This window comes from Schistocerca gregaria, chromosome X, assembly GCF_023897955.1.
Source record: "Schistocerca gregaria isolate iqSchGreg1 chromosome X, iqSchGreg1.2, whole genome shotgun sequence".
Classification (NCBI taxonomy): Eukaryota; Metazoa; Arthropoda; class Insecta; order Orthoptera; family Acrididae; genus Schistocerca; species Schistocerca gregaria.
Window position 1 is genome coordinate 398,012,178 of NC_064931.1, and position 25,556 is coordinate 398,037,733.

Sequence of the window (25,556 nt, forward strand, 5' to 3'; positions counted from 1 at the left end):
GTAACAATAAGTTGAAATACTTGCGAGTACTAGTACTAAGTTTAAATACTTCCGAGTGCTAAAGTTAAGCTGAATTACTGGCGTGTGTACTATAAGTTGGAAATATTTAAGAAATTACCTGTGCGGGACTAGAAATTATAGACGAGCACTTCCACCTGGTGAGTACTGTGTGAGTCTCAATCTGTGGATGACACTAAGGATAAAGAGTCCAAGGTATCAGTTAAGGACTCGCGTGTGTGACGAATATGATATTAATATTACCTTTGCGTGTTATGTTTACGTGTGACGCTAGATTCAAACTCCAATACTCTGAGAGGGAAGTAAGGTGAGTCAGCCGTCTATCCAGCAACGCCACTTGGCTTGCATTGCACAGGAAGACGTGCATATATCCTCCAGAGTTCATAGTAGGAAAGAAAAGTTACGAAGTGGGGCAGTGCTGTGTGAAACTTGAAGTGGGAAAGCTGAAAGTGAAGAGATTCTAACGTTGTGACTATTCTTTGTGGTGTATTCTGTGTTGTCAGTGGGATGTATTTCATGTAATGTAAGTATGTGTGGTTTGCATGGAAGAGTAGAAATATAGGTTCAGAGGCAGTGGGTAATTCATGTTCCTTTTTGTACCGCTCGGTCTGGAGGAATTTTCGTGATGATGGGTGTGACAGTTGAAGTGTGAGATAATGCAAAAGATCCACCATCCTATCCAGAAAGTGCACTGTAGCGTTAGATAATTACGAGAGCATTAGTTAGAGAATCACTAATTCAAAGCCATGCCCACTGGGCGGAGTTTCTCATCTGTAATTGTAGTATAAAATGTAATGGTGTGATTAGCTCATCTGTGAACCATAATAGAATTTATCTGAATAAAAAAGATGGTTAAAAGAAAAAGATTGGTGGCCTTGTTCTTCAAATAGTGTGTAGTCATGATATCCAGAATTTATGACGTGTGCGCCATTCATATTCAGTGCGATGGCTACGTGTTGATCAAAGCCGTTGGGTGAGAAAGAAAATGTGGTATTGCCAATGCATAGTGAACAATCATCCTTTTTGTGTAAATTTTTAATAGTCAGATGTGCGTTATCCGTTTCCGTTGTGTAATATTCAAACAGGAGATTAATTTGTAGTTTAATTTTGGGTACTTGAGCTCACAATCAGTCATTGATGTTTTGCGATAAATAAGAATAAATCCACTCGCTTGGTAGACCACTCATCTTGCAGGCCTGACTGCTTGATGCCACAGTATGAGCAAGGCATGTGGGTGCCTCTCATAATTTCGACCCTGCCAGGATTGTGCTGTTAGGGTTTGCTGTTAATATTTTTTAAATTCTTTTATGGGGTTTGTCAAGATTTTTACGTATATTGTGATAGCGCTAAGAAGTAAAATTTTTTGTTTCCAGTTTCTTTCTCGATTGGTGAGGATCTTTTATTTTTTTATGATTGCTATGTCGTCCAAGGCTGGAAGATCGCTGTACAATTTTTTTTTTTTTTTTTGCGAAATGTCCGTAGTAACTAGGTCGCAGTCGAAAAGAAGAGCGATTTTGGGGTGAACGTAGCAGTCGAGCAGGAAGTAGGTGTCGACCTTGGGTTAATGAGCGAGAACGGCAAACATTCGGAAGGGGCTGAATTGGTCAGTGGACCGCGGCTAGGTGATCCTTAAGGCGGCGGGCTTTGTCCACAATCGGGAGCTTTTCCCGACGACGCTGGCGACGTGATGAAAAAGTGGTAAATAAAGGTGAGCAGAATTGAATAATGTGGAGATATCTTAGATGTATGTTACAGAGAAGCCTGTGTATGCTGCAATCGAGATTGATGCGAATGGAGAAGGAAGGCAGGAAATGATGGAGTAATGGACGGACAGAGAGCCGAAATACGAACGAAGAGATGAGGACAACTGCACAACGTGAAAGGACACAAAGGGAGTATGAGATCCAGATGGTGAACGTTGTGGATACTGGCGTAAGATGTAATATAAGTGTAAATCTAATTCTTACCATAACATTTGCAATATGGCAAAAATAATATATTTGTTGTTGTTGTTGAAGCCTGGTACCAGTATAACTAACCAAAACATTCCCAAGAATGTGTACAGTTATTTTGCAGGATGAATAGTTTGTGTATTTTTTGTTCTTAGAGGAAATGTCGCAATTCTAAGTTGATATTTAGCAGGATGGATAATGGGTAAAGTGAATGCAGAGGTAAGCCGACGGAAAGGACGAAATCGGAGACTGTAATGCTATCTCCGAAACAACTCCATGTGTTATATGGTTGAGTATAACGGAGTAAAGGTATGTTAGCAGGATGGATAATGGGTAAAGTGAATGCAGAGGTAAGCCGACGGAAAGGACGAAATCGGAGACTGTAATGCTATCTCCGAAACAACTCCATGTGTTATATGGTTGAGTATAACGGAGTAAAGGTATGTTAGCAGGATGGGTAATCGGTAAAGTGAATGCAGAGGTAAGCCGACGGAAAGGACGAAATCGGAGACTGTAATGCTGTCTCCGAAACAACTCCATGTGTTATATGGTTGAGTATAAGGGAGTAAAGGTATGTTATGTTGACGTGAGTGAGGTGGTGTTAAGGTATGCAATGAAAGTGTAGCTAACCTTATCTAAGCTACAGTTTGACAGGCAAACGAGGTGAGCGCACCGAAAGTAGCCAATTACAATGTACAACTGCAGTTTTTACAGGGGATGTATAGAGATAATAAGGAAGGAGTTGAAGCGATGGATAAAGATAATAAGGAAAGATGGGAAGCATATAAAGAGAGATTGGAAGCGATGGATAAAGATAATAAGGAAAGATTGGAAGCGATGGATGAAGATAATAAGGAAAGATTGGAAGCGATGGATAAAGATAGTAAGGAAAGTTTGGAGGCAGTGGATAAGGGAAATAAAGAGGCAACGAGGAAGCAGGGTCTGTCCGCAGTTAATAATCGGTTAGATGAATGGGAGAAGAATCTGGGTGCGTTAAAGCAAGTACGTGAGGCCGTGAAAAAAAAAAAGCCAATAATTTGGAGGTACGAATAATTGCAATAGAGAGTGATATTATAGAACCTAGGGGCATGTTGCCGGATGAGCGAATCAAAGAGGAAGACGACATCAGTGAATTAGAACAACGGTTGTGTCGGATAAAGCAGGTGGCAAACCCAACTGGGTATAATCCAAGATCGCAAAACATAAATGCGGAAGAAGGCATGTCGTGTCGGTAGAAACGTACACTTGTTTTCCTGATCCTGATAACAACCAACATCCATGCCTGTGGCTGTCTCAATTTCAAGATTCATTACCTTCATCGTGGGGACCGCTCCTCAAAATGAAGTGTAACCATTTGAGGGACGAGGCTAGAGCGAAAATGCAGGAAGTTATTAAAGAGTGTAGTAGCTAAAAGACATTTTGTGACAAGTTTTTAAATGAATTCTGGTCGAAAAGTAAGCAGGACCAGGTTAAGCAAAGCATAATGATGATGCCAAATTGTAACGAAGGTGGTATATGAGATCCAGTGGTGTGCTATCAGAAAATGCTGGGACGAAATAGGTATTTGGATGTGCCATACGAACCTGGGGACCTCATTAGGATCTATATAACGAAGTTGCCAGTGAAATTGCGCAGAGATATAGCGATAGCAGGCAGAGGATTAGACGATTCTGCGTCATTTCAGCACTTGTAACAGGAACTGGGTTATGAGAGCAACATCGTGAACGGAGGTACGACTGATAGGTGAGACAGAGTCGAGGATAGGAACGGCAGAAACTGTCATAATGACAGGAGGGCAATGAATCCTGGCATTTCATTCTCGTCATAATGGATTGATGGATAGGAGAAACTAATCCAACATATCAGCCCTTAGCATATTGCTTTAAAACACATGCCGCTGTCACAGAAAATTGTCCATGTAGCAGACATACTCTACTGATATGTAGGTATGCAAATACCATACTTCTGATCATAGAATAAAACAGCAGTAATGACATCTGTTAGGCTGGTCTCTCAGAGCAAGTAGACAGTAAGGCTTACAAAAATTTGCAAATTTTGATTTGGAGCACTAAAGTAAAAGGACTGTTCCCTAAAAAAACCAGTTGCTAAAAACGTTATGTAGTGATGCCAATGAGTACAGTTTAATAAGTGCAATTTGACTACTGCAGGTACTTAACACGTAATTTAAAAAGTCAACAATGTGATCTGTATGGCATGGGGTAGATTTAAGCTGCTGTTACAGGTAACATCAGCTATGTGATCGAAGTTTTTAGATTAGCTGCCGTCTGATATATAGTATGTCATTGTCGCGGTGACAGTTATAATGAAGTGCTGCGTATGGTTGTTCGGAATCTGGTGTTAGGGAAAGAGGCCACTGGCACCAAAGTTTCTAACACTTGTGTTGTCCCTTTCTCCCAGCTTGTATATTCTCTGCACACATTTAATTTTCATGTAAGCACAGATTCCTAACTGGCAAATTCTTTACTGTGTATAGTGAACCATTCAGAGTGAGGCGGATTGCCGATGAAAATGCCGTACTGATTGAGACGATCAAGGAAAACAATCGTATGGGCTTCTTCACATTTCTAACATCAAATTATGGAAAAGTTAAGGATAGATCGAAAGGAGGCGAGTTATGGTAGATAGTCAGTTTATTTATTTGTGGTGTGCAACGCTATGCAGGGTCAAATCGAACATAAGAATTTTCAGGTGGGATGTCAGGAAGTATGATGGAATAGATTGGTCGAATGAGTCATAAACAGGAGTCGACAGAGTGGTGTCAAGCAGAAACGACGTGATGATTAATGAGTGGATAAAGATGGTAGATAGAGAGAGAAGCGACGTGATAAATAGTAGTGGATAAAGCTGATATTTAAGGAAAGAAGCGACGTGAAGCAGTGTGATTAATAAAGAAGAGATTCGAAATGATGAAACAGTGGTAAATAAAGGTGAGTAGAATTAAAAAAATGTGGAGATGTCTTAGATGTATGTTACAGAGAGGCCTGTGTATGCTGCAATCGAGATTGGTCCGAATGGAGAAGGAAGATCAGGAAATGATGGAGTAAAGGACGGGCAGAGAGCCGAGATACGAATGAAGAGATGAGGACAACTGCACAACCTGAAAGGACACAAAGGGAGTATGAGATCCAGATGGTGAACGTTGTGGAATACTGACGTAAGATCTAAAATGGTTCAAATGGGTCTGCGCACTATGGGACTTAACAACTTAGGTCATAAGTCCCCTAGAACTTAGAACTACTTAAGCCTAACTAACCTAAGGACGTCACACAACACCCAGCCATCACAAGGCAGAGAAACGTAAGATGTAATGTAAGTGTAAATCTAATTCTTACGATAACATTTGCAATATGCCAAAAATAATATTTTGTTGTTGTTGTTGAAGCGTGATACCAGTATAACTAATCAAAACGGTCCCTAGAATGTGTACAGTTATTTTGCAGGATGAATAATTTGTGTATTTTTTTGTTTCTTAGGTGAAATGTCGCAATTCTAAGTTGATATTTAGCAGGATGAGTAATCGGTAAAGTGAATGCAGAGGTAAGACGAAGGAGAGAGATGCCAGAGAGAAAGGACGAAATTGGAGACTGTAATGCTATCTCCAAAACAACTCCATGTGTTATGTGATTGAGTATAAGGGAGCAAAGGTATGTTATGTTGACGTGAGTATGGTGGTGTTGAGGTTAGCTGACTGCTAGGCCTATTCTTTTGGTATATTAATGGATCGAATGAGAAGGAAAATGTGTCAGTTGAGTGAGAGTCGTAGAGTAATGTGATCAATGCGCACATCCCTGTAAAGGGTATGCTACCTATCAATATGTAAAACATTATTGTGCTTTATTGTTTGATTTGGATGAACCTCGATGGTAGGTCAGAATATGACGTCATGTGGATGGTACATACATGTCCTATAAATGTTGTTATATATAATAAAAGTTAAAAATATGTAAAGAGATACTAATTTCTGTCTGTCACAAGCACGAAGGTGCAGTGTATGTTGTAGATTTAGAGTCATCAGTTTCTAAAATGTTTATTGTGTTAGGATGTAAAAATAGTTTACTATTTGATATTACGTAATAGGTAATTGTGAGCTGTATAGATTGTTCCTTATTTTTTTGTTGTTTCAGTCTGTCACAAGCACAAAGGTGCGTTGTATATTGTAGTTTTAGAATCAACAGTTTCTAATATGATAACTGGGATAGTATGTTAAAGTAGTCTACTATTTGATATTGTAATTATGAGATTATCGATTGTCTCTTATTCCTTTTTTTTAACACTTTCATTTTTTGTATGAGGGACGACAGTTACAATCAATAGCACAAGTGTGGGCTGTTTACAGAAAAGGATTAAATGTTGATGTTGTATGTGTTGAAAACTAGGGTGTATGATTTTATGTTTTTAGAACAAAGATTCTTTTATTACCAATGTATCTAATAGATCATACATGTAATCAATGAATATTTAAATATTGTAAGAATATCCTTTTGTCTGTAATTTTGCGAGATGCACGGAAGGGCCCGACTGATAGGGTGTCGTAGTGCTTAGGTGCCCACGCAGAACGCGCCGGTACCTACATAAAAATGCGGGAGGGCAAGCTCACGTCCGCATGAGAGAGGCGACAGAGCCGCTGCACTCCCCACTCCACTGTCGGTTGGGGTGCACTCCTTGCGCCCGCTACAACAGGTCAACGGCCTGGAGCGACACGCACCTACCACTGCCATTCATAAGTTGCGTCACCCTTACGAATGGAGACAGTATCCCGCACAGGCAACAGCAGGTGGTTTTTCTGCTCAACGGGTCGCCTGTCGGCGGCGCGACGGTAGAATGAACGACGCGCGGCAGAGTCCGGCTGCGTTTTTTTAACATCAGCTATTAACTAGTACTGGACTGTGGAGCGGTGAAACAAGATGACTGCTCGTGTGTCTCAATAAGTTGTAAAGTGAAGGACTAGTGTTTTCATGTTGTGAGTGGTGGAAAAGATTTTGTCTTCAGCAGACAGGACGAATATTTTGTTTTGTCTTGACCACGGAATGGTGGGTTCCATAAACGTTTGGGAGTGACTTGTTAAGTGTGCTTTCTAAAATGCATGTGGGACGCTTGTTATACTTAAAGAGGACAGTTGTCGTTTGGTGACTAATTATTGCCTGAACACAAGAAACTAAAGTGGGACACAGACATTTGCATTTGTAGTAGGAGACATTTCTTTAATTGGTGCGCGAATAAGTTCTGTTTGTTGGAACATCAAGACTTTTAATTACACCATGAACTGAAAGGAAATGACCGTGTGGAACAGTAGTTGTAGGGCAATTTCTGGACGACTACATTCGTGTGGATGGTAATCTGAGAGTGACTATGACATTTGAGATTAATGTGAGATACATTTACTGTTTAGTGTGTGTTCTAAATGCCGATTTGAGTGTCCTAAATACTTTCGTCCGGGTAACCATGGGAGAGCTTTGACACCGAGGCAGTGTTTCTAGGAAAACTGTCAGCGACTTTTTGACCCCGAGAAAATCACAGAATCAAATGGTTCTGTGTGACTCACAAGATAGGGAATAATGTATTTGCATTTGTAATTGTGTAAATATTTTTATATGTTTTATTCCTGAAGGGACAGTAAGTGTAATTGTATTTTAGTAACATATGTGTTTAGCATAGTTAGTGTGTTTTTTTGTTTGTTCTTGGTTAACAAGTTTATGTCGCATGTTTATTAGAATATTTGGTACAATGATGGTTTATTAGCCAGTGTCGTAATACTAAAATAGTGGCTCTTGTTGCATTGGTCAGTAAGGTTGTCACAGGGGACAAGAGTCTGCATTGCACAAAAATTAACTGATGCATTTTCATGCTGTGTACAGAAATAATCTAGTTGGTGTGTTGACTGAAGCCACTTATTTACATTATCACAGTGGTGATATTTCACATTGAAGTGTAACGGAGGCTAGTCGAAATGCAAGATCTTGTTGTCTAAATATGTAACAACAGAGAAATTAGCAGTAGAGTAAAATACGAGAGCTACTGGTGGATTCAAGCACTTATTGCTAACTATTTACTGCGTGTATTGATCAAAGTTGATGGACTGACTAGCTCACTAGCAGGTATTTATACTGCTGGACATGGATAAGGTTTAAACTCACAGTCGAGTAGTGGTGGCAATTGCTAAAGTGATGATAGTTACTGAGGTATGTCATTGTGTCTTAGATTGACTATATTACATAACCAGTACGTAACTTGTGTTATATTTCATTGTTTTTTCCTCAGTTTTATTTCTCTGTAGGTCTGATGTACATTTTAAAGTAATGGTATGGAGACTGACATTCTACATGTAACTAGTGTACGCAATTCTTTTTATTTTTTTATTTTGTTTTGTATTTAGACATTGCTGTGTAAAGATTATACCCCAAATTTATGTATGTCAGATTACTTACTATGTGTGGACGGTGAGCTTTTTAAAATTTCATTAGTACAATTAGTATTTTTTTATTTGTTATAGAATTAGTAAAGTTTGGATTACTCCTAAAATTAACGGAGGTCCAGGTAACTAAGCAAATTTTTATCTCACCATTTTCTTAATTTGTATGATGTAATGTTTTATTTGTCATTTGGATTGTTGTAAATTTGTATGTGTACATTACTCCGGATTGTGGAGAGTACAATAATACAACAAATGTGTCATTAAGTTGGTAAAGTAACAGCATTTGGTTGTCTACTTCAGGTCACAAGGGGGTAAGGTCTCCTGGTTGTTATCGTTCCTTGCTAATTTTGTTCGAATACAGCTTTCTTAAATAAATGTTCGGAACTACCCTCGCATTGCAAGGATAGTACCGTGATTTTTTTTTGCACCGGTAGGCGGTCAGAACAACATATTTTTTTTGTGGGTAATAACTAAATTTCACTTAATACACCGAAACTGGATACCAGTGTAGGAAAGAATAACAATTTATATATTTAATTGATCACTTGTGCACCCCCACAAAATAAAGTATTACATCCAGTTTGGTGAGATCTGTGAAATGAATGAATGTATGGTCGTCTGCTAACCGAAGACAGTGAATGTGCAATATATGATCATCTTTGAGACGGTCCTTTGGTCACCTTTGGTGGAACCAAAGAGGTGAAATTTACCTGAGCTTTGAGCGCCTGAAATGTGGCTGACCAATACGGTAACATGGTGCTCCCCTACCTTGACGGAGGTGCAGGCTGGCCTAAAGAATGGCCATATTTCAGCTCTCTGGCGCTGGATTTAGTGTTGGGAAGACATGTCTTAGGTGTGCTCTGTAAAAGACAAAAGAGTGGAGAGATGGCATGCATGTGAAATACTTAAGAGTAGTTTGGAATAATTATTTCTCTATTTCATGAACTTTCGTGGGGAGAATTAAATGTCAGGCAGGTAATGTTAAGGGGATTGTAGTACTTTTCGGAAGTGACCAACGGTCACAAAGAAACCACATGTAGCAATAAGTTGAAATACTTGCGAGTGCTAGTACTAAGTTGAAATACTTCTGAGTGCTAAAGTTAAGCTGAATTATGGCGTGTGTACTATAAGTTGGAAATATTCAAGAAATGGCTTGTGCAGGATTTGAAATTAGAGACGAGCAGTTCCACCTGGTGAGTACTGTAAGGAAAGTGCACTGTAGCGTTAGATAATTACGAGAACATAAGATAGAGAATCACCAATGTAAAGCCAAGCCCTCTGGGCGGAGTTTCTCATGTGTAATTGTAGTATAAAATGTAATGGTGTGTTTAGGTTATCTGTGAGCCATAATAGAATTTATCTGAATAAAAAAGATGGTTAAAAGAAACAGGTTGGTGGCCTTGTTGTTCGAATAGTGTGTGGTCATGATATCCAGAATTTATAACGTGTGCGCCATTCATATTCAGTGCGATGGCTACATGTTGATCAAAGCCGTTGGGTGAGAAAGAAAATGTAGTATTGCCAGTGCGTAGTGAACAATCACAGTTGTATAAATTTGTAATAGTCAGATGTGCGTTATCTCTTTCCGTTGCGTAATATTCAAACAGGAGTTTAATTTGTAGCTTAATTGTGGTTACTAGAGCTCACAATCAGTCACTGATGTTTTGCGATAAATAAGAATAAATCCACTCGCTTGGCAGACCACTCATCTTGCTGTCCTGACTGCTTGGTGCCACAGTATGAGCAAGCTATGTGGGCGCCTCTCAAAGCAATAAAAATTTTGCAGTGTACCGGTGACACTACAATTCTGTCAGAGACAGCAAAAAACTTGGAATAACACTTGAATGGAGTACACATTGCCCTGGGTAACCTCCCCACAAAATAAAATAGTGTAACTTTCCAACAAAATAAAATAATATGAATAATATTCTCATTTAGTGTAACTATCCAACAGTGAAAATATAATACAATATGTCAAACATTAGAAATTTTCCTGGCGCAGCTAAGTGCAATGCTGGCCAATAGATTTGTCTTATATAAAAGGAAAGAACTGATTTTTTTTCAATAATCGGGATGGCCAAAGATTGGAGAAATTAGTGAATTCTTTAAATTGAGATTAATGTCAAAAGTTGCTTTTTATGAGAAAGATTATTATTAACAGATTTTTTTTAAAAACATTTACATGGGACTTGATGTGACAATACTACATATGCGCGAGGCTGCTTTTACCTTATCCTACAACGCTGAGGCTCTGCCATCGCTGCACACGACCAGCCCAGCCAACACGAAACACCAGACACGACTGCTCGCTAGCAACAAAATAGTGGTACTGCAGTCAATACTGCTCTTTGGTCTCAGATTCTCTTCCAGCTTACATATCGCAGGCAGCTCGTGAGCAATACATCGAAATTACATCACCTCGAGTGCGCTAGCAACAAGTTCTTTAATTATGGACCTGTTACATAACCCTCCACTGGGGGGGGGGGGGGGGTCAAAAATTTGGCAGCGATGGCGAGTCAATTGGACTTGTCATGAGCAACAAATTTTTCTACAATCTATTTAGGTTACTAAGGCTACAATCACAGAGTATATACATCATTGATAAGTGGCGAACATATTAAGAAATTAAATAGAGTGCACATGCCCTGAGTACAAAACATATTCAGAAATGACAAAGTATATACGCAATGAGTACAAAATATATTAACAAAATAGAATGCACAAGCACGATAAAAGTTTTTAGCGTTTTTTAGTACTGAATTTATTAAGAAAAGAAATAAAGTGCACATGCACTATAAAAGTTTTTATCATTTTATAAGAATTTAAATGCACTGTATAAGCCTTTAGTATTTTACAGGAACTAGGAAAGTAACGGGATGGATTGCATCATGGTTGTAGCAGAGTAGGTTGCACGTAGCTGCACTGAAAGTCCATATCTTTCTACAGAAGCACAACACCAAGTCAGACAATCTGAAGTTCTCTTCCCTGAAGTATTTATCAGTGTAGCCATGACACTGAAATGTTGTATTAATATTTAATGTTATCATTTTGGTAGTACATTAGGTACACCAAACAGTAGGACCATAATAACATCTCCATCGTTCAAGGTGGTGGACAACTTGATATGTCAACACCATATTCTTGTAGAATCCATACTCTTACAACAACGTAGAATAACTGCAAAAACCAATATAGTGCTCCATGATCATGAGTATGGACAGGATAAACGGATATTGCAGTAATTAGGTCTGAAGGTGAAGGACACATTAAGTCTTATGCTAGTCATAGAATTACACGAGTGTATCAACCGATATGAACAATTATTGGCACTCATTGGCTAGTTACTAAAGATGTAGTAAATATTGAGTATTACAAAACACTATTCATAACTCATCTGATTGAATCAGTGGCATTCATTGGCCAGTTACTAAACATGTAGCAAGTATTGAGTATTACAAGACATTATTCATACCTCATGTGATTGAATCGCATTCATTGGCCAGTTACAAAGTATTCATATAGTGTTACAAAACATTATTCAGTGCTATTTACAAGTCATCAGTTAAAACAGGAGCTATTGGGTGTAGCATCAAGTTACTGGTGTTTATATACGATATCATGTAAGTGACATAAGACATATTTAAAATGTAAGACATTGGAACTATTACTCAAGGTCGGTAGTCCAATAATACATAGACATAATGGAATCAATACACAGAAAAATTCAATTTTTATTTAAGACTAAAAATATATCTTAAACTGGTAGCATTATTTAGTTGTATACTGGTAATAGTTGGGACTCTTAATAATTTTTTTAAGCAATGCATTGCACTGGGATCGATAATTAATTGCTGGAGCATGAAAATATTTGCTTTTGACTTATTGCTGGAAATAAGGATTATTAACGTCATTCATCATGAGTCAGCTCTAGAGAGGTTTACGAAATAAGTACAGTATATGTGATCACATTCATAACTGATATACACCACAGGGTAAAAAATGCAAGTACTAGAACAGGTTTAATAACTAACTGCTTATAGCATGTTATGTCACGAAAAGCTTCTCCTGGAAAAAATACAAAATGAATTATTGAGCTGAAAGAAGAAATGCATATTATGCAGAAAAATAGTGAACTTCGAATTAACAGGTAATGAAACGTGTACTTAATATGTATGTACTCTAGCTGTCTTTTCCAAAACATTCAGTCATTATACTATGCGACATAAGACATACTGTCAAAAGGAACTGCAAGAAATACTTAAATAACTACATAGCATTTCTTAACTAACAGTAAATAAATAAACATCATTATCATCATCTGCGAAGAAAAACATTATTCATATTAGCATATTCTTCATATAACTATTCATCATCATTTATTATCATCTGCAAAAAATAGATACTTCATTATGCATATTCATATTACCATTTACTTCATACAACTATTCATTATCATTCATTAATTCATATAGTATAGAGTTTCTTACTTCTATCATATTTCATCACAAAAATTAACATCTGTAGTTCTATCTGACAGTCTGCATCAATCGCCTTGTATTCTGAAAGAAAAATAATTAGTCAAGACTGCTATCATACGATGTATACAGTATATTCTGGTTAATGCTTGTTCATTCTGATCCATTTACTCTTCATGACAAGATATTGCATTTTCTTTCCTTCATTCTGATGGTAAAATTTCTATTTCATAGTAAACCACTGTGGTTGTTTAATTCATTTCTTTTACACGGTATTGCTTTCTGAAAAATGATGAATATGGATTAATATCTTGCATTTAATTCATATACCCATTAAATAAAAACTTGGTTCTAGTAATATAATTAAGCATACAGCATAGCATGACAGAAAACGTATTAGGTCAAAAACATAGAGAGTTTTCAAGTGCAAAAAATGTACACACAGTATCATAATGTAGTAGCAAAAAATGTAAAATAGTCAAGATGTTGAGATATAAGGCAAAATGTCAATGTCAACTGGTGTTTGTTACATCTTAAACATTTCATAGTGCATACAGACCAAAATTCTACTTTCAATAGGAAAACAATCATACATACACAAAATCGAAAATGTGCACGGTCTGATATATAACGACAAGAAAAGCGACCTGCTAACCTTACCTTGCCGGACACTTGCCAAGAAAAAATATGATAATCATCAGTAAGTGTTCACATCAATAACCGGAAAAGGCATTACAATGTGATAAATCATAATGTATGTTCATTCAATAAAGGGTTTAATGTTGGAGACATGGTGATTGCCTTTGCTTTTTCTGGTTCTCAAAGTTTCAGCATGTACCACATTGGGATGAGGAATGCTGCGAATTCTGTATGGACCTGCGTATAAAAGTTCAAATTTACTGCATCTACTCTTTCCTCTGTTGGATAAATAGTGTGTGCGTACTAATATCTTCTGTCCAATGTGAAAGTCACGGCGTGTACAAACCTGTTTTTGCTGTCTTCTCCGGCGCTCTGCGGCACGTTTGATGTTGTTGAGCGCAATCTCAATTATTTCATGGTGGCGTAGTCGACGAGATGTAGGAAAGGATACTAATTCTTTAATTTTGTTAGGTGGTTCAACATTTTTCAACATAACAGTCGGAGATAGCATATTGGATTCATTTGGTATGGAGTTAATTACGTCCCGGAATGAGAGTATGTGTGTATCCCAATCAATATGTCTTTTATGGCAGTATATTCTACATAATTTACCAATTTCTTTCATCAGTCGTTCACAAGGGTTCGAAGAAGCGTGCTACTTGGATATATAAATCGGAGAAATGTTTCTAGCTCGTAACATACGTGTCCATATCGCAGATCGAAATTGTGGTCCATTGTCGGAAATTACTTTCAATAGATGCCCTACATGAAATAAAAAATGTTTTACAAATGCATTCGAGATAGATTTAGCAGTAGCTTTGCGCAACGGAGTGAAGGTAACAAATTTCGAAGTGAGTTCAACAGCGACAAAGATGTAGCAAAAACCTCTATTAGTTCTGGGAATCGGTCCAAAAATGTCTACAGCGTCCATGTGTCTCAATTTAACAGGTACAATAGGATGTAACGGAGGAATATGCGAAGTCGTGTCCGATTTAGCTTTCTGGCAGATTTTACATGACGCTAAAAATCGTCGAATACGTTTCTCCATGTTGGTAAAATAACAGTTCTGTCTCAGTATAACAAAACATTTTCTGGCTCCATAATGTGCGTAACTTAATGAGTGTACCAAATTAATTTGTTAACAAGTTCGTCAGGAATGCATAATAACCAGTTGTTACAGTCATGGTGAGAGCGGCGAAACAGAATCTTATTGCGTACCGTGTAATGGTTTCTAATGGTAACGTTATTCTTATCTTGCCAAAGGTGTTTAATTTCTTTCCATACGTTGTCTTTACTCTGCTCTTGTGCTATGTCTCGTAATGACGATGAAATGAAATTTTCAAATGAGATCTGTTGAATATACATGATGCTGGAATTTGCTTGCCAGAAGTTGTTTGCGATGTCTTGCTGATTGTTGCAGAGAGAACGGGATAGTGCGTCTGCTACAATATTTTGTGTACCGGGAATGTAAACAATTGTAAAATTAAATTCCTGTAAATAAAGTTTCCACCTGCTTAATCTGTCATGTGTAAATTTAGCGGAAAGTAAAAACTGGATAGCTCTGTGGTCTGTGTAAACGGTAGTATGTCTTCCATAAAGAAAATGACTAAATCGGGGAAATGCTCATACAACACATAATGTTTCAAGTTCTGTAACAGAATAATTGCTTTCAGCAGGTGACAGAATGCGACTTGCAAAGGCGATGTTTTTAATTACTGTATGACCGTCTTCTTCAATTTCCTGAAAAACGTGTACGCCTGAAGCTGTGCTAGATAATAATGTCGTTGACGTGACGCGAATCAAGTACGAGTAGAAGTGATCCATCCCTTTTCTTAACAATATGGAGCGGGTTTATGTGCGGACTACCTGCTGATTTAATAATACCTTGGTCAAGCATAGTTTGCAGTTCTTTCTTAACTTGTTCTCTGTGAATATACGGAATGGGATAATGTTTAGCTTTAAATGTGTCGTGCTGTTTAACTTGAAATTCATACATGAAATCGGACATAGTACCAGGGATGTTGTCAAAAACTGGAGTTTGCTGTAAAAGAATTTTGCGTATTGCGTACGTTCGACGTCTGTATTTGCACTGCTTTGTTTAACCTTATCCGAAATCATTTGTATAACGTCATAGTCGGCTTCGTCTGGTGTATTGTAGTTGTGAACATACGTATCTGTGAAAAATGTGGAATGGCAGTTTATGTTACGTGATGCAGAAATAACCTCTGCTCGATTAATTGAATGTTTATATGCATATACAGCGTGCTGAAATTGTAATGCCAGTTGTACATCTTCATCTTTTAACATTAAATAGGAATTTTGAAAGTCAATAATTGCGTCATGTTGTACCAGAAAATTCGTACCTAAAATAAAGTCTGTTGTCAATAAGGGAAAAATCCAAAAATTGGAGTGGAACGTATGACCTGCAATACAAAATGATAAGTGTGTCTGTAATCTTACATCTACTCCTTTACCAGATACTGCTCCTTTTAGTTTAGTTTTACCTAATGGTAACGTAGGATAAGTATTCTCTTCGTTACATTCGTTGAAAGTTTCCTCATTTATAACTGACATAGGTGATCCAGAGTCGATTACTGCTGAAAATGACAGGGTGGCAAATGGTTTTTTGAATAACTGGTTTTCCCTGCAAAAGAGTGTCTCGGATGTCGTCAAAAGTAATAACATTCTCGTGAACAAGAGTCTGTGTATCAAAAGTATTGCTTACATCGCTGGAAGGTTCAATCTGTGCTGTATTTAGTCAAATTCTATCTCACGTGCTGTTATTTGCGGGAGGATGCTGTGGCATTTCCACTATTTGTACTGTTCTGTTACTTCTCCCTGACGTACACTCCTGGAAATTGAAATAAGAACATCGTGAATTCATTGTCCCAGGAGGGGGAAACTTTATTGACACATTCCTGGGGTCAGATACATCACATGATCACACTGACAGAACCACAGGCACATAGACACAGGCAACAGAGCATGCACAATGTCGGCACTAGTACTGTGTATATCCACCTTTCGCAGCAATGCAGGCTGATATTCTCCCATGGAGACGATCGTAGAGATGCTGGATGTAGTCCTGTGGAACGGCTTGTCATGCCATTTCCACCTGGCGCCTCAGTTGGACCAGCGTTCGTGCTGGACGTGCAAACCGCGTGAGACGACGCTTCATCCAGTCCCAAACATGCTCAATGGGGGAGAGATCCGGAGATCTTGCTGGCCAGGGTAGTTGACTTACACCTTCTAGAGCACGTTGGGTGGCACGGGATACATGCGGACGTGCATTGTCCTGTTAGAACAGCAAGTTCCCTTGCCGGTCTAGGAATGGTAGAACGATGGGTTCGATGACGGTTTGGATGTACCGTGCACTATTCAGTGTCCCCTCGACGATCACCAGAGGTGTACGACCTGTGTAGGAGATCGCTCCCCACACCATGATGCCGGGTGTTGGCCCTGTGTGCCTCGGTCGTATGCAGTCCTGATTGTGGCGCTCACCTGCACGGCGCCAAACACGCATACGACCATCATTGGCACCAAGGCAGAAGCGACTCTCATCGCTCAAGACGACACGTCTCCATTCGTCCCTCCATTCACGCCTGTCGCGACACCACTGGAGGCGGGCTGCACGATGTTGGGGCGTGAGCGGAAGACGGCCTAACGGTGTGCGGGACCGTAGCCCAGCTTCATGGAGACGGTTGCGAATGGTCCTCGCCGATACCCCAGGAGCAACAGTGTCCCTAATTTGCTGGGAAGTGGCGGTGCGGTCCCCTACGGCACTGCGTAGGATCCTACGGTCTTTGCGTGCATCCGTGCGTCGCTGCGGTCCGGTTCCAGGTCGACGGGCACGTGCACCTTCCGCCGACCACTGGCGACAACATCGATGTACTGTGGAGACCTCACGCCCCACGTGTTGAGCAATTCGGCGGTACATCCACCCGGCCTCCCGCATGCCCACTATACGCCCTCGCTCAAAGTCCGTCAACTGCACATACGGTTCACGTCCACGCTGTCGCGGCATGCTACCAGTGTTAAAGACTGCGATGTAGCTCCGTATGCCACGGCAAACTGGCTGACACTGACGGCGGCGGTGCACAAATGCTGCGCAGCTAGCGCCATTCGACAGCCAACACCGCGGTTCCTGGTGTGTCCGCTGTGCCGTGCGTGTGATCATTGCTTATACAGCCCTCTCGCAGTGTCCGGAGCAAGTATGGTGGGTCTGACACACCGGTGTCAATGTGTTCTTTTTTCCATTTCCAGGAGTGTATTACGTTCGGGATGATATCTACTGTCTGGTTCATTCATGATAAGCTGTTGTTGCCGATGATTCTGCTGCTGGTAAGACCGACTGTTACACTGAAAACTGTGCTCATTACTTTTACTTCTGTCATAATAATCGTTGCGATATGAGTTGAAATGGTGTGTTTTCTGTACGTAGTGATTTCCTTGTTGCTGTGCGTTACTATTTGGTGGAGCCGGCGCTATACGTGTAGGCAGCGAAACATTAAAGCTTGGTTGACCTTGCAGACTGCATTGTTGGTTAGGTATGCTAACCGACTTGTTGCGGAGAAAACCCTCTACTGTTGCCAAAATATGTTTGCGATTGCTGAAAATTTTGTACATACTGATGATTAAAATTTTACCACTTATTAAAATTACGCTGGTAGTTCTTGTCATTTCAGGAGTGTCTAATGAAAATGGTCACTTTCCGTAAAACTTGTCATATCTGGTTTTCTTTACTCATTCCTAATTCTAGATAGATCGATAGTTGAAGAGCTGTTTTGATAGATATAAAGGATAGTAGAACAGAAGGCAGCAGTGCAGAAAACTAAAGATGAAATAGCACTACTACGGCTCGGGGCCCTATGCACGCTACGGCACATATTTATGGAAGTGTAATGAATCCCCTGAGGTCACTTAGACGCTGCAAAAAAATTTTAGTTTCTGCGTTACAGGCAATGCCGGTGAAAATTCAAAAGCAAATTGTATCCAGTCCAATTCTAGTTTCTGCATTAAAGGCCAAGCTGATGAAAATACAAAAGCAAATTGTCGTATCCAGTCCAAAGGATGTATTTGTGTTCTGTCATTTTTAAATACCTTAGATTTTTGCACGGATAAAAATTGCTTATAATCAACGTTATCGTCTCTGACTGTGTGAACTGGTTCAGGATTGTATGACAATCCGTTTGTCTGTGTTTGCCCGGAATCAAAGTCACGTACTCTCTGTAAATTACCTAAATTGTACTTGCTATGTGAGTGTGAGAAATGTTCGGAAAGTGGCGTATGCTGTATCGTGTTACAGGCTGAGACATTTTTCATCTCCGTCAGTTCTTGCTGTAAAGACGACACTTTTCTACGCAATGTATTGTTGGACGAACCTATCTCATTAATTGTCTGCTGTAAATGCTGGAATTCGGGTGTCTGATTGAAAGAAATTGGTGACGTATCGTCTGATTTGGTGTCATTGTTATTTTCGGTAACGTCAATACGACTGGGCAATTCATCAAATTTTTCAGTCAGTGCTTTTACCTGATCATCATTTTTAGTGTTACAAGCATTAATTTGTTTTTGGTTTTTACGGGTAGTTTTGTTCAATTTCTTAACGTCTGCTTTAATGGCATCGGGATCCTGTATTAATTCTAATTGTTCAAGTCTGTTGGTCACTGTCTGAAAGTCTACTGTGTGTGTGTCTGTTGTTGTTTTAAGCAACAACTTAGTGCTACTGCAGTCAATACTGTTCTTTGGTCTCAGATTCTCTTCTAGCTTACATATCGCAGGCAGCGCGTGAGCAATACATCGAAATTACATCACCTCGAGTGCGCTAGCAACAAATTCTTTAATTATGGACCTCTTACACCTGGAAAGGGATTATGTTCTGAAAATTCACATCCACTGACAAGACCTAAGTTTTCCTTTAATTTTTACAGAAATATTTAAAACAATTACAATATCTGCTGGAAGAAATCATAAAAGATAACAAATATTTTTTATTTTATTTTAAAATATGATGTACATGACTAGATTACAGTATTCTGAGAAGGTAGGCAAATAGGACCTCTCCCTTGCTATCACGTGGGTTAAATCAGGAAGTGTTATGGAATCTGTTACGAAATGAGACACTACACATACTATAGGGCAGCAAAATAACTGATGACGACCGAAGTAGAGGAGATATAAAATGAAGACTGACTACAGCAAGAAAAGTATTAATGAAAAAGAGGGATTTGCTAACATCGAATATAAATTTTAATGTTAGGAAATATTTACTGAAGGTATTTGTATGGTTTCCAAGATGCTACTCCAGGCTGATGTAAAAACGAATGTGCGCAATGGAAAATACTGAAAGCGAAAATAAAGATTTGGCCCTGTCTGACTACCCCCTGAAGCAGGTCTTAGGATCTCTTAACGGTGACATTATTTCCTCCTCCTTGCCCTTAACATATAAATTACAACATAAAAATAAATGAATGATTAAGGGAACTAGCAACTACTAAATTGTAAATGTTGTTTCTGCTTATACATTTATTGATGATTAAAACACCTTTATATATTACAAATGTTTATGTGTGGATGTACAATGGACATAAAGAGATGCAAAATGAATTTCCTGACTAATATTATTGATAAACTGTCCAAATCTGCTGCTTTTTATGCCTACGTTATCTAATATAAATAACGCAAGGTAACTGATATCATCTAGGTCCCAAACACTAGAAGACGCTACTTTCAAAGATGATCTACAGTGGTGTGCAACCTCATTGGCAATGAAACTTAGATGATCACAGCTGTACAGCTTTATAGCCTAATAAGCCGAAGCAATTAGCAATATCACTGAATGTACTGCAGTGATGGATCTCGTGCACGTGTGCGACGATGGAAGAACCTCAGCCACAAAAGAAAATACTCTATAACACTAGGATGGGAGAAGGCGGTCCTCTTACTAGAATAATCTATTACTATCTTCTCCTCTCTGTATTCTACAGACAAGAAACACGAACTCCCAGCCGCAAGGACGGAATTCAGATAACTTTCCAACGTGACTATAGACAGGAGAAGTGATCTCAATCACTGAACGCTGCGTACTCAACGACGATTCCCTACCCGGAGGTGAAGTCCAGAAACGTGTAAGTTAGCAACACCTTCGGTCACCTAAAGCCACTTCCCAGTGCCCTGTGTCCATATACCACGAAAATTAAGGTTTAGTGATATTGCCCAAATTTGTCCTATCATGATAAACGAAATGTGCGACAGTATTTCACTGGTGACAGCTTCCCCGAGCTCGAACATTTTCCCCCTGGGTTCCATAGCTACGCATGGTTACCACCTTATACACCTGCAGACAATGAGCTACACTCACTGTTGATAGGCAAAAATAATGTTCATATTTACACATACTCAGAGCACAATCAGAGATTACTTGCCACATGTCACACATGAAAACAGAACTAAAAAGCTGCTAACAGGTGCATTGACTCGACGAGATACTCGCAAATGGGGAAAAATAGAACAGGCAGTGTACTCACCCACTGCATACTGATGCTGTGTGCCCGCGAAACTACAACCCTGAGGTAGTCGAGAGTCATTGTCTCCATGGATGGTGGCTGGTAAGATTCCCCCGTCACTGAAATTTAGACGTGACACACATTTATGACATCATAATGTGGAGGTCCACGATGAAATGCCCCTACATGCGGTGGTTTGAGTTGAGCAAGTTAATTGTTGTTGGGATTATGGTCAATGGCTGCTCATAAAAACTTCACTGTTAGTCATGAATTTTACTGAAGAACATTCCGTGGTGCAACGTCATCCATAGTGTATGCTGAAGACAGCGTGTGTTAAGGTACTGACGCAACAGGTAGCCATGGTCTCAAACGATTACCTTGTATGGCCGAAGGCTAATTGAACCTAGTAGTTGGCCGACAGGCTGGAAGATGCCAAGTTCACAGCACTGATCTTAAAACCAGCAGCAGGGGACCACAGTTAGTGGAGGCCAAATCTCGTGATGGCAGCTGGTAGCCTCATCTCGCCTCGTGGAGCGGCAACAGCTCTTTTCTTAAATAGCACCTTTTACTGAAAATAATGGTAATTTATTTTGGGATAGAGCGCACATGCTTTGCAAATCACAGATGGGAAACATGTTGACAATAAGAAGTTTGCTGATTTCATGTGTAGTTACTAGCTTACCAACGAATTTCTGCTGTGTCGTCGCTATGGCGGTGCCAGCTATTTTCCTGGAGCACAATGTGGGAATCTGCCAGTGGCACTGCTGCATCTGACGTAATGGTGTTTGGTCGACGCTACTCTTTTGCAACAGCCATGGCAATGTCACAATTTTACTCAGTAGCGCCGAAAAATAGTGTGGCACTGCAGATCGAATAACTGATGCGGAAAAAAAGAAATTTATGGCACAAGTTCCTTTCATGGGGCATATCCTGAGGCATCAAGGACTTTTCAAGTTGGTAGGTAATGGAAAGAAGTGTGTATATGTGGGCGCTGGGGAGCGGGGGTGTTAAAATTGTAGAGGGAGACACAGTCTTGAATACAGTTAGCAGGTTCAAACAGATGCATGTCGCATTAGCTGTGCAGCGCTGAAGAGGCTTGCACAGAATAGACTAGCTTGGGCAGCTGCATCAAACCAGTCTTCGGACTGAAGACCACAATAACAACATTGCAGAAGGGGGCAGGAGGGAAAGGTAGGTTTCTGGTCCTCAATTTTGCGAGATCTTTACTGGGACAAGTTGGAAGTAAGTTAGAACTAATGTGATTCAGCGCCCTCGGCTGTTGAAATGGCAAATGACGTATATATAGAGTTCTAAATTAACGGCGAAGCCCACTCTCGTATGAGAATAGATACCTATCTCACACTGTTGACCGATGCAACTAACTGATGTAGCGGTTCTTGTATTATTTTGTTGTTGTAAACAGAAGTATCTCTGGTATGACGTTAAACAGGAACCACACATGGAGTGACCACGGTATAAGTGGTCCCTACCCAACAATAGCATCAAGGTGGATGGGGGAGTAGAAGTTTTGTGCTGTAACTGTTACCCTGCCTGCCTGCGAAGGTGGAAGGAAGATAGAGAATGTAAAGAAAATAGTCCTGATCACCTACCACTTACCAGCAGGTAGTCAACTCAGTAATGTCAATTGTGGTTGTTAATTCCTGTTGTGATTTCCTATTACTCCAGGTTGGTGTTCGAGAGAAACGCAAAGTTTCAGATGTGGCTCCAATGTAATTTTCATAAGGGAAGTGCATAACGCGATCGGCCAATCACATTGTGCCGTATAGTTAATTGAGTATCTAATTTCGTTTCCGAAAGACTGTAGGTTCTTTGGTGCACCATAAAAGATCTGATAAATTGCTAAGCAGTATTTGGATCACACCAACGGCGGACGGGCTCCACGTCAGCAGTTTTGCATTTCTTTCACGAATAGCTGTATACGAACCTCATAAAGACATTATTACAAAGAGACATGTTTTTTGTTAAATTAATACATCTAAAAGGTATTAATTTAATTATATGTAAATACGAGAGTCATTTGAAATGTCTGTGCAACGTCCAAGAGATGGCACCACCGGCGATTAACAAGGCTATGTATAGTTAGTAGCATCTTTGGAATGAACGAACACCAAGTTCCAGTCATATTGGTCTATTTCTTTATGTTATGAATTCGTGTGAGTCAAGGAAGTAGACTGATTGTCAAAAATGGACGAAAAAGGAACCTCGTGTGGTGATCAAACCTTACTTTATGAAAGGCAAAACGCCTCAGCAGACTAAACACAAGCTTGATGAACATTACGGTGACACTGCGCCTTCGATTAGAACAGTTTATAAGTGATTTTAAAATCTTAGGAGTGGCTATATGGACACAAGCGATACTGAACGAGCCGGCCGAGTGACCGATTGGTTCTAGGCGCTACAGTCTGGAACCGCAGCGACCACTACAGTCGCAGGTTCTAATCCTGTTTCGGGCATGGATGTGAGTTATGTCCTTAGGTTAGTTATGTTTAAGTAGTTCTAAGTTCTAGGGGACTCATCACCTCAGATGTTAAGTCGCATAGTGCTCAGAGCCATTTGATGCTGAAGGTTGTGGATACCCCGTGGGTGTTACGACTCCAGAAATCATTGATAAAATTCATGATAAGGTGATGGATGACAGAAGAGTTCAGGTGCGTTAGATTGCTAGTGTTGCGGGCATGTCGAAGGAACGGTTACATAATATTTTGCATGAACATTTGGACGCTAGAAAGCTATCCGCAAGATGTGTTCCGCAATTGCTCACGCTTGACCAAAAATGGAATCGTGTGAAGTGTTGCAAGGATGGTTGCAGCTGTACAGAAGAATCCGTAGGACTTTGAGCGTCGTTTCGTGACTGTGGATGAGACATGGATACCTTACTATGCTCCTGAGACCAAACAACATTCTAAACAATTGGATACCAAGGGATAATCTGCACCAAAAAAGGCGAAGACCATTCTTTCGGCCGGAAAGGTTATGGCGACTGTCTTTTGGGATTCGCAAGGGATAATTCTCATCGATTATTTGGAAAAGGGTAAACCTATTACAGGTGAATATCATTCATTGTTATAGGACCGTCCTTTCCCATCATGACAATGCACCCGAACAAACTTAAGCACTTCTGGTGGAAAAATTAATGGGAATACGATTCCAGCTCGTTTCCCATACATCACTATTCTCCAGACTTGCCTCCCTCGGACTACTATTTGTTCCCCAATTTGAAGAAATCGCTGGCGGAACAAATATTTTATTCAAACGAGGTGGTGACTGCAGCAACTATCAGCTATTTTGAAGCCTTGGACAATTCCTATTACTTGTAAGGGATCAACAAATTAGAACAGCTTTGGACGAAACGTGTAAGTCTCAAAGTAGACTATGTTGAAAAAAAAATGTTTTATCCCAAATACGTAAGCAGTTTTTAGTTTTGCAGGGACTTTTCAAACGCCCCTCTTATATTCATTGTTCTTAAGAGCTAACAGGATAGATGCGTACATAGCGATAGCTGAAGAACAAAGGACGATACGAAAGTGGAAGGCGTCTCCTAGCTGATATCAGAAAAAAAGTGAGAGCATCTCAGTTCTTCATTATTCTAGAAAGTATTACATGTACTTATTAACGTTAGTGGTCTTTCTGGTACACAGATATTTCATAAACATAAAGAAAGAAACTTTTTTGGAGTCTTACATTTTCCTACGATATATTTTACTACGATACTGGCTGTTACATGAGTAGTCATTTAAGTAGTCAGTACAACAAAATCACAAGATTGGTGTAAACAAGAAAAAACAATACACAATTTGACATGTTGTAAATAAACAAATGATTTTAATTCACACACGAGATATTTTTACAAGATGTAGTTACTTAAAATTTCAGAGTAATCATTGTTCTAAGGATAAGAGCTTAAGTCAGTTCGGGAACGTTTCTGCCCATGGGAATTGATGCAGCCATCTCAGTTGGCTTGTATGATGTCAATCTGTCGGTGACGACCTACTCAGCTGGAACTGTGGTTATGCACTTTGTAGCAGAGGTCAGCATCGAGTTTCGGACCGTCCAGGACCTTAGCCATGACCCAAGTGCGAGCCTTGCCTCGAGCTGCCGGTTCTGTCGCGGCAGCCGCATCTAGGTCCGACGGGCCGCACGGTGCAGAGTCATGCGGCGACACTGGGCTACAGCAGTCTCGGCCCGAGCGAGTCCCTGACGTCACCCCAAGGGCCGAGCAGTGATGTTGCGAAACAACTTGTATGCCACGGGCTAAGCAGAGTCACGTATGGAGACACAGCCCACAGGCCGCGGCCCCAATGCTCCGCACTGAGCGAGGCTGTGACGTCACTGCATCAGTGCCTTGCGCAAGCGCTAGTGTGCTGCGGCCTACGTGCTGTTGTTAGCACTGACCGCAGATTTGTGCTACGGGCGGCGAGCCTTGTGTAGAGCAGTGTTTAGTGGGATCGTGGGATTTTTTCATTTTTGTCGTAACGCACAAAATGAGGTTGGAAACTAACCGTGGTCTGGAGAC

The 25,556-nt window shown here is 40.0% G+C and overlaps 1 protein-coding gene across 1 annotated transcript in view; it reads left to right on the forward strand.

Moving 5' to 3' along the window:
• Positions 1 to 2,720: 2,720 nt before the first annotated feature.
• The window catches only part of LOC126298092 (protein enabled homolog), a 121,943-nt gene continuing 99,107 nt past the window's right edge, over positions 2,721 to 25,556 (forward strand). Inside the window, exon 1 of the mRNA XM_049989408.1 lies at positions 2,721 to 2,958. Coding sequence (XP_049845365.1) covers positions 2,721 to 2,958 — 238 coding nt within the window. The remainder of the gene's footprint in view (positions 2,959 to 25,556) is intronic.